The 10,000-nt window shown below is 44.5% G+C and overlaps 1 protein-coding gene across 2 annotated transcripts in view; it reads right to left on the bottom strand.

The window, feature by feature from the left end:
* Positions 1-10,000, bottom strand: part of LOC143281905 (uncharacterized) — a 255,605-nt gene that overhangs the window by 112,490 nt on the left and 133,115 nt on the right. For both annotated transcript variants that reach the window (XM_076587190.1, XM_076587191.1), the window contains exon 3: positions 2,500-2,557. In XM_076587190.1, the coding sequence (XP_076443305.1) occupies positions 2,500-2,557 (58 nt within the window). The remainder of the gene's footprint in view (positions 1-2,499; positions 2,558-10,000) is intronic.

Raw genomic sequence — 10,000 nt, forward strand, 5'->3', positions numbered from 1 at the left:
ATGTTGTCAGTAACAGTGTCTTACAAATGTGATTAAGATGTTGTCAGTGACAGTGTCTTACAACAGTGATTAAGATGTTGTCAGTGACAGTGTCTTACAAATGTGATTAAGATGTTGTCAGTAACAGTGTCTAACAACAGTGATTGAGATGTTGTCAGTAACAGTGTCTAACAACCAGATGTTGTCAGTAACAGTGTCTTACAAACGTGGTTAAGATGTTGTCAGAGACAGTGTCTTACAACAGTGATTAAGATGTTGTCAGTAACAGTGTCTAACAACCAGATGTTGTCAGTAACAGTCTCTAACAACCAGATGTTGTCAGTAACAGTGACTAACAACAGTGATTGAGATGTTGTCAGTAACAGTGTCTTACAACAGTGATTAAGATGTTGTCAGTGACAGTGTCTTACAACAGTGATTAAGAGGTTGTCAGTGACAGTGTCTTACAACAGTGATTAAGATGTTGTCAGTGACAGTGTCTAACAACAGTGATTAAGATGTTGTCAGTAACAGTGTCTAACAACCAGATGTTGTCAGTAACAGTGTCTTACAAATGTGGTTAAGATGTTGTCAGTGACAGTGTCTAACAACAGTGATTAAGATGTTGTCAGTAACAGTGTCTTACAACAGTGATTAAGATGTTGTCAGTAACAGTGTCTAACAACAGTGATTGAGATGTTGTCAGCAACAGTGTCTAACAACAGTAATTAAGATGTTGTCAGTAACAGTGTCTTACAACAGTGATTAAGATGTTGTCAGTGACAGTGTCTTACAACAGTGATTAAGATGTTGTCAGTAACAGTGTCTTACAACAGTGATTAAGATGTTGTCAGTAACAGTGTCTAACAACCAGGTGTTGTCAGTAACAGTGTCTTACAACAGTGATTAAGATGTTGTCAGTAACAGTGTCTTACAACAGTGATTAAGATGTTGTCAGTAACAGTGTCTAACAACCAGGTGTTGTCAGTAACAGTGTCTTACAACCAGATGTTGTCAGTAACAGTGTCTTACAACTGTGATTAGTATGTTGTCAGTGACAGTGTCTTACAACCAGATGTTGTCAGTGACAGCGTCTTACAACCAGATGTTGGCAGGAACAGAGGAACAGTGTCTAAAATCCAGATGTTGTCAGGAAGAGTGTCTTACAACCAGATGTTGTCAGGAACACGATAACAGTGTCTAGCAACCAGATGTTGTCAGTGACACAGGAACAGTGTCTAACAACCAGGTGTTGACAGGAACCGTGTCTAACAACCAGGTGTTGAGAGGAAATATGTCTAACAACCCGGTGTTGACAGTAACACAGTAACAGTGTCTAACAACCAGGTGTTGACAGGAACAGTTCCTAACAACCAGATGTTGTCAGTAACACAGTGACAGTGTCTAACAACCAGATGTTGTCAGTAACACAGTGACAGTGTCTAACAACCAGGTGTTGACAGTAACACAGTGACAGTGTCTAACAACCAGGTGTTGACAGGAACAGTTCCTAACAACCAGATGTTGTCAGTAACACAGTGACAACACGATAACAGTGTCTAGCAACCAGATATTTACAGCAACACAGTGACAGTCTCGAACAACCAGATGTTGTCAGTAACACAGTGACAGTCTCGAACAACCAGATGTTGTCAGTAACACAGTGACAGTGTCGAACAACCAGATGTTGTCAGTAACACAGTGACAGTGTCGAACAACCAGATGTTGTCAGTGACAGCGCGAATCAAACACGGTTAAGATGTTGTCAGGTACAATGTCAGTCTAACGTGGTAAAAAGACAGAAAGGCCGAAAAGCTCAGACACTGCTGTCGCACAGAATTTGTAAGAAGGACAGGGTGAAGTTCTGTTCCCTTTGCTATTTGTTTCTCTCTCTCTTCTTCTTCTTCTTCTTCTTCTTTTTCCCCTCTCTCTCTCTCCCTCCCTCCCTCTCTCTCCTTCCCTCTCCCCCCTCTCTCCCTCTCCTTCCCTCTCCCTCTCTCTCTCTCCTTCCCTCCTCTCTCTCTCTCTCTCCCTCTCTCGATATTCTTGGTCTTTGATGTGGACCCGTTTCCTCTTTTATTCACGGCGTTTTGTGTGCCTCTAATGTATTGATACTACCCCCTTAATAAACAGGCTGGTGGCCTTGCAGTGAATCATTTCTGAGTTCTGAGCTCTCTCTCTCTCTTTCTCTGTCTGTCTGTCTGTCTGTCTGTCTCTCTCTGTATCTCTCTCTCTCTCTCTCTGTCTCTCTCTCTTTAACACTGAAACCCTTTGAAAAGACAGCAGGCATGATATAAAATAGGAAACGAAACTAGAAAGGGAAACAAGAACAACAACAACAACAACAAAAAGAACACCAAAGCAAACAAAGGAAGAAACACACACACACACACACACACACACACACACACACACACACACACACACACACACACACACACACACACACACACAGCGTGAACGCAAACAAACAAAAAAAGAGCAAACAGAGAAACAGCCCCGTTTGCCAACACAACTTACGGACGTCAAAAAGAGAGCGTAAAACAGGCAGAGCTGCACGACCAGCAAGCTGAAGAACCTGGAACAGAGCAGAACAGAACAGTCTTTTAACTCTCTCCATACGAACGGCGAAAGAGACGACGTTAACAGCGTTTCACCCCAGTTACCATCATCAAAATATTGCAAGCGGAAGGCTCTTATACTGAAGAGGTGAATGTTGACAAAAGAATACCACAATTCTGACGACGGAAGCTAAAGGTTGGGTCATTCAGACACCCACTGGACATCCGAGGGGTCTGTGTAGAGGAGAAGAAAGGACTGGCCGCACTGAGTGAGTTAATTAATTAAGACACTCAGTCCCCTCTCATCACTCCTTAAGACACCCCCCCCCCCATTCCCTCTGATTCACCAACCTCCCTTCTGATCCATACGATACTTGCCAACAGTCGGCAAACTTTCTTTCCAACTTACCAAGGATCCTGATCTCAGTCCTGTGAAAACGTCGCATGCACACGCTTTGAGAGACGTGGGTGTGAAGGCAAACATCGCTGATGTGTGTGTGTGTGTGTGTGTGTGTGTGTGTGTGTGTGTGTGTGTGTGTGTGTGTGTGTGCGCGTGCGTCTCGTATTTGAATATCGCAATATCCGTATTTGCAATAAATATTTGCAATATCTGTATGTTCTGTTTGATCAGAGGAAGGGAACGCGAGGGAAGAGAAGAAGAAACACGTTTTTCTTCACTTTATTTATATCTCAGCTTAGTTTTGTTCAAAACTCCTGTATAATCACGTCTTAGCTTCCAGTTATGATGACATCCGTCACATATTCAGTATGTACATGTATCAGGACAGGACTTTATATAAAGATTTTCTTGTTGTCCTGTTCATCGATATCTGTGTTGTATTGTGACATGTTCCAAGTAAAATACTGTTTAAACCAAAAGACACGTGCACATGTCACACGCCAGATACATGACTGATATCTACTGGCTGTATACCATGTCCTGAATATCCACCCCACCCCCCCACCCCCACCCCCCTGTCCTCCTGAACTAAGGAAAAGGCTGGGAGAGCGGTGAACGAACGAACGAACGAACATTTTTATTCAATAAAGGCCGTAGCCCCTATGAAGGGGATAAGTGAACACAAATTGTTACATTCCAGAACAATGTGGAACAGAAAACATTTAACTACAATTCTAGCAATGCACATGCACACACAAACAGCACAATTAATCACATATCAAACTGCGGATTTTGAATGCCTTATACAAGTATACAGCGAACTGTTTTACAATGGTTTCATTTGTTGATGACATCAGCAAGGAAAGTCGAAACAGAGATGGATGTCTATGATATTTTTTGTGGAATTAACTGTAGCCTAAGGTCAACCTATCGTTCAGTACGGAGAGCGGTGGAGAGACTGTGTGTGCGTGGGGACGTGGGGACGTGGGGGTCGGGGGGGGGGGGGGGGGTCGGCTGGGGGGGGGGGTGGGTGCTGGGTGTAAACTATGAGTTGGTGACGTTCCCCATCTGTACAACTAAACGTCATTGTCATGGTCACCCAAGGCAGCCTTGCACATCGCTTTTTTTTTTTTATGAGGTACAGTATCAGTATCAGTACCAGTATCAGCATCAATAGCTCAAGGAGGCGTCACTGCGTTCGGTCAAAACCGTATACGCTACACCACATCTGCCAAGCAGATGCCTGACCAGCAGCATAACCCAACGCGCTTAGTCAGGCCTTGAGAAAAAAAAAGAATTAATAAATAAATAAAATAAGATAATAAAAAAATAATAGATACATACATAAAAATACTAGTAATAATAATAATAATTATTATAAGGCGCAAAATCCTGATGAAATCAACTCTATGCGCACAAAAAAAAAAGAAAAAAAAAGAAAAGAGGTACAATGTTTCCCTTGTTCACCCTCTGTTGTACTGTTTCACCAGTCAGTCACATTACGTTGGATAGGAGGAATAATTCACAGATACATACATACATACATACATACATACATACATAGATGTAAAAGTTGAAACGTACCGGCTGTTTGTAATAGCTTGTTGCTCTGTTGATATTTACATTTCATAATTCATGAATTGTGATTTATTCGTGTTTACGAGTCTGTCACAAACAAATGTCCAGCGCCATAGAAAATGTCATGAACGTATCGTGAAAAAAAAATCATTGCAGGTAACAATGATATTCATTTATACGAAGGGGGTAAGAGAGAGTGTGGGGGAGAAAGAGAAGACAAAGAAAGAAAGAAAGAAAGAGAAGGAAAAAGTAAGATTTAATAAATGGAGAGTTTACTGATTGTTTGTGACACAGACAAGAGCACGATATAAGCTCAGTTGTTTTTTGTTGTTGTTTTTTAAATAACTCAAGTTTTCCCTATTTCTTTAGCGAACGATGTATTTTTGTCTTGTTTCTTGACGAAAATGATTAACTCTCTCCATGCGAACGGCGAAAGAGACGACGTTAACAGCGTTTCAGCCTAATTACCATCATCAAAATATTGCAAGCGGAAGGCTCTTATACTGAAGAGGTGAATGTTGATAAAGAATACCACAATTCTGACGACGGAAGCTAAAGGTTGGGTCATTCAGACACCCACTGGACATCCGCGAGGGGTCTGTGTAGAGGAGAAGAGAGGACTGGCCGTACTGGATGAGTTAAACCAACGGGAGAGTTTCCAATGGAACACAGACAATGTTGTGAAATGTACCCAGTTCAAACTGACATCGAATACCAAGTCGGTCTTGTAGCGACAAGCCTCAACAGTACTCACTCATAGAATCTCCCTTCGTGATCAACCAGTTCAAACAACAACAACAACAAAAAAAGAAAAAAAGAAAAAAAAAAACACCTCAGGTGACCACGCCGCCTTGTCCACGTAAAACACCATCACAGTTTTGAGCACGAAATTACCTGCTGTGCTGGCGATATTGTTTGGGAGTGGGTTTTTTTTGTTTTGTTTTGTTTTGTTTTGTTTTTTCATTCTGTCCTACCTTTCCCTATCCTTCAATTTCGTTCCTTTTCATTGCCTGATGGAAAAGTTGGGCTGGCTGCAATAACGCTCTCCTCTATCGCAGACGTAAAGGATGGGAGATTTGATTGGTTTAGGGAGTGGGGGCGGGGTGGGGGTGAGGGTGAGGGTGAGGGTGGGGTGGGGGAGAGGGATGGCGGTGGATGAGAGTGGGGGGGTGGCTGGGCGGATGGGGGAAGGGGGGGAGGGTGTGGGGGTGTAGGTGAGCATCACCCGATGTGATCTACAGAAACTGTCCAGACCCTCCACACACACACACACAAACCCTCCCCTACCTTCCGCGTCTGCTAATGTGCTCTCCTGCTAGAACGGATGATTCCAGAATACTGCTTTGTGTGCTGAGCTGGAAGGTCAAGCTTTTAAAGCAGACCATGGTTAATGTTGTTGGTGTGGTTGTTTTTGCTAGATAATATTAATATTCATGCTGACTTTTGTTCGTTTGCTTGTTGTTTTGCTCCATCTTCTGCGCCGTTTCAGAAGCATTACACCCACGCCGCTCATTCCGAGTCCCCCCCATACACAGCCACATCAGGGTTCGTCTGTCGCGGTCCAGGCGTCGGAAGTCCACTGGGAGCCATCGATGTTAGGTCGCCAGGAGGCCACACAGCAGAGGAGACCCTGCGCTGCTGCTGACTCACTTCGATGGTGGTCGGTAGTGCTGGATTATTGAGCTTACCCTCCAACGGTGGTCCCCCAGGAATCTGCCGAGCTTAGATGTGAAGATGATATCGATATCACCGTAAGGAGGACGGTGGCAGAATGGCTAAGAAGGTTGTTTTCCAATAGGGTTCGATTCTCGCTCTCGCTCTCAGTTTCTTCCACGTTTGACTGGAAAATGAAACTGAGCATCAAGTCAGTCGGATGTATCAATTAACCGAGGTCTCGCGTGCAGCACGTGCTTGGCGCACTGACAAAGACCCCATGGCAACACAAGTGTTGTCCTCTGGCAAAATTCTCTCTCTCTCTCTCTCTCTCTCTCTCTCTCTCTCTCTTTCCCTGAGGTGTGTTGAGGTCGGCTGGGCCATCATAAGCCCCAACGTGGTTTGATGTGAGCGCATGGCACACTCAGCTGTGAGTGAGAGCCGGCCACGAGGCCAAAGCAACCCCACCTCTCATGGGAATCGAACCCGAGTTAGGGTGGGTTTTTGTTGTTGTTGTTGTTGTTGTTTGTTGTTTTTTTTTGTGTGTTTTTTCCACTTCACCACGGGGAGCTGGTTGTCAGTGATTGTGCCACTTTCTTGCTACCCCCCCCCCCCTCTTTCTCTCCTCCTCTCCCCCCTCCTCCTCCCCTCCTCCTCCTCCTCCCCTCCTCCTCCCCTCCATCTCCTCCTCCGCCAGAGATTTCTGTATGTTATTTTCCACGTTCCTTTTATGCCATTTAATTTCATGGTGCAGTTATTATTACTTTTTTTTTTCATTTTCTTATTAGTAGTTTTCTTTCATCTAATTTTCGCATTCTTTTCTTTCTTTTAAGTCGAGCCTGAAGGCAGCGCCAACATCTGTGCACACTGCTTTTCCGGCAATGAAGGCATGGGTGGATAGGTGGGTGGGTGGTTAATTGACTGATTGATTGTGGTTGGTTGGTTAAATGGTTGGTTGACTGGTTAATTGGTTGGTTGGTTGGTTGGTTACTTGACTGATTGATTATGGTTGGTTGGTTAATCGGTTGGTTGGTTGGTTGGTTGGTTGACTGATTGATTGTGTTGATTGTGGTTGGTTGGTTAATCGGTTGGTTGGTTGGTTAATTGACTGATTGATTGTGGTTAGTTTGTTAATTGGTTGGTTGATTGATTGACTGATTGATTGTGGTTGGTTGGTTAATTGGTTCGTTGGTTCGTTGATCGATTGATTGACTGATCACATTGGAGTTGAACGCTTCTTCTCAGCTTCTTCTGGCAAAAAACAAATAATATAAATAAATAAGTAAATATATATATATATATATATATATATATATATTGTGTGTGTGTGTGTGTGTGTGTGTGTGTGTGTGTGTGTGTGTGTGTGTGTGAATAGATAGATTCGGGTAGGTAAGTAGATAGACACACAGACAGACAGACAGACTGACAAACCACCCGCTCTTCCACTAAACCCCACGCTCTGCTCTGCTCTCTGGAACAATCCAAGAGCCAACTATATGAAGCAAGCTGCCACCACCACCACCACCACCACCACCCAGCCCCCCAGCCCCCACCCCGCCAAGTCTGGGGCGAGTCTAAGCGCTATCTATGCTGACCTATCTATCATCCCCCCCCCCACCCCCCCCCACCCCTACTGAGAGAGAAATCCAAAACGAAACCCGCAATGACCTCAACATCTTCCACAAATTAGAAAAGTATAGAATATATATATATATATATATATATATATAAACTTCTAGAGATAAGGGAAAAGTTGGTGGAGATGATATCGCAGGTTATTTCTAAGAGTTGTTTGCTTGTTTATTTTTAGAGAGAGAGGGAGAAAGAGATAGGGAGAGGGAGAGAGATGGGGGGGGGGGAGAAAGAGAGAGAGTGAGAGGGAGAGAGAGAGAATGAGGGAGAGAGAGGGAGAGGGAGAGAGAGGGGGAGAAAGAGAGAGAGGGAGAGAGAGAGAGAATGAGGGAGAAAGAGAGAGTGGGAGGGAGAGAGAGAGGGGGGAGAAAGAGAGAGTGGGAGAGAGAAAAGGAGAGAGAGGGAGAGGGAGAGAGAGGAGGTAGAGGGGAGAGAGAGGGAGAGAGAGAGGGCGGAGAAAGAGAGAGGGAGAGAGAGAGGGGGGGAGAGAGAGAGAGAAAAAAAAAAGAAAGGGAAAAGCATAGAAAGAAATGACGTTGGACAGAGATGGAGAAGAAGAAACGGAGCGTGTGTGCACGTGGAGAGAGAAAGGGGGGGGGAGGGGGAGGGGGGGAGAACGGGGGGAAGGGGTGGAGGATCTGGAAATGGATTGCTAAAAAAATTCAAATCATTTTTGCCCGTTTCTGCCGTCAACCTAGAGTATTCCCGCTTTCCCTCCCAGCACCCCCCCCCCTCCCCCACTCCCCCCTCCCCCCCACAAACCCCCTCCGCCTCCTCTCCTCCCCCCCCCCCACCCCCCAAAAGAATGAAAGCTCCTAACTTTTCTGCCAGATAAGAGATACCCCAGGCAGGGCTGCGGTAGGGTGTGTGGGTGGGGGTGGTGCTGGGGGAAAGGGGGGCGGGGGGGGGGCCAGGGGGGGGGCCAGGGGGGGGGGGGTCGTGGATGTACAAATGCAGATCTCCGATGCCCTGACCGAGCCGCCATGACGGAGGAGCTATGACAGGATACACGGGAGGCCGATATTGCTGCCCCCCCAACCCCCCACCCCCACAACATACCCCCTCCTTCCATCCTAACCCCCCCTCCCCTCCCCCCCTTCCTTCCCCTGTCCCGGGGATGTCATTGATTTTTTAACATTGACCCCTTCGCGTCTGGCTTATGGGTAACAGATAAGACGCGTACAAGCAGACCAAAAAAAAACAAACAAAAAAAAACGAAGGAAAAAAAAAGACAAAAAAAGACAGGCACTCGGACATACAGAAAGAAGCACAAAGTCCATAGATAGATAGACAGACAGACAGACAGTTACATAGATAGATAGACAGACAGACAGACAGTTACATAGATAGATAGATAGACAGACAGACAGACAGTTACATAGATAGATAGATAGATAGATAGATTGATAGATAGATAGATAGATAGATAGACAGACAGTTATATAGATAGATAGACAGACAGACAGTTACATAGATAGATAGATAGATAGACAGACAGATAGATACATACATACATACATACATACATACATACATACATACATATGCAGACAAACAGACAGACAGACAGATAGGTAGATAGATAGATAGATAGATAGATAGATAGATTGATTGATTGATTGATTGATTGATAGACAGACAGAAAGATAGATAGAGAGACAGACAGAAAGATAGAGAGATAGATAGATAGACAGACAGATACATACATACATACATACATACATACATACATACATGCATACATACATACATACATACATATGCAGACAAACAGACAGACAGACAGATAGATAGATTGATCGATTGATTGATAGATACTTCGACAGGTAGGTAGACAGATAGATGGATGGATAGATAGATAGATAGATAGATAGGCGTAAAGGCAGACAGGCAGCTCAGTTTGGGGCTCATTTTGAAGCGTTGCTGTTTCAGTTTGAAGACAGATAGATAGATAGATAGATAGATAGATAGATAGATAGATAGACGGGCCACTATCACCATTCCATAATCTGGAGAGCTGACTGGTGACCTCTGCTGACGAGTTTCAGGATTCTCCTGGAATGATGGCAGAGAAGAAGACAGTGCCTGATGCCGCGTGGGACCGCCCTCCACACTTGGGAGACAGAACCACACTCATTGCAGGTGATTTCATTCTCTCTCTGTCTCTGTTTGTCTACGTCTCTCACTCTCTGTCTGT

This window comes from Babylonia areolata, chromosome 5 (genome assembly GCF_041734735.1).
Source record: "Babylonia areolata isolate BAREFJ2019XMU chromosome 5, ASM4173473v1, whole genome shotgun sequence".
Classification (NCBI taxonomy): Eukaryota; Metazoa; Mollusca; class Gastropoda; order Neogastropoda; family Buccinidae; genus Babylonia; species Babylonia areolata.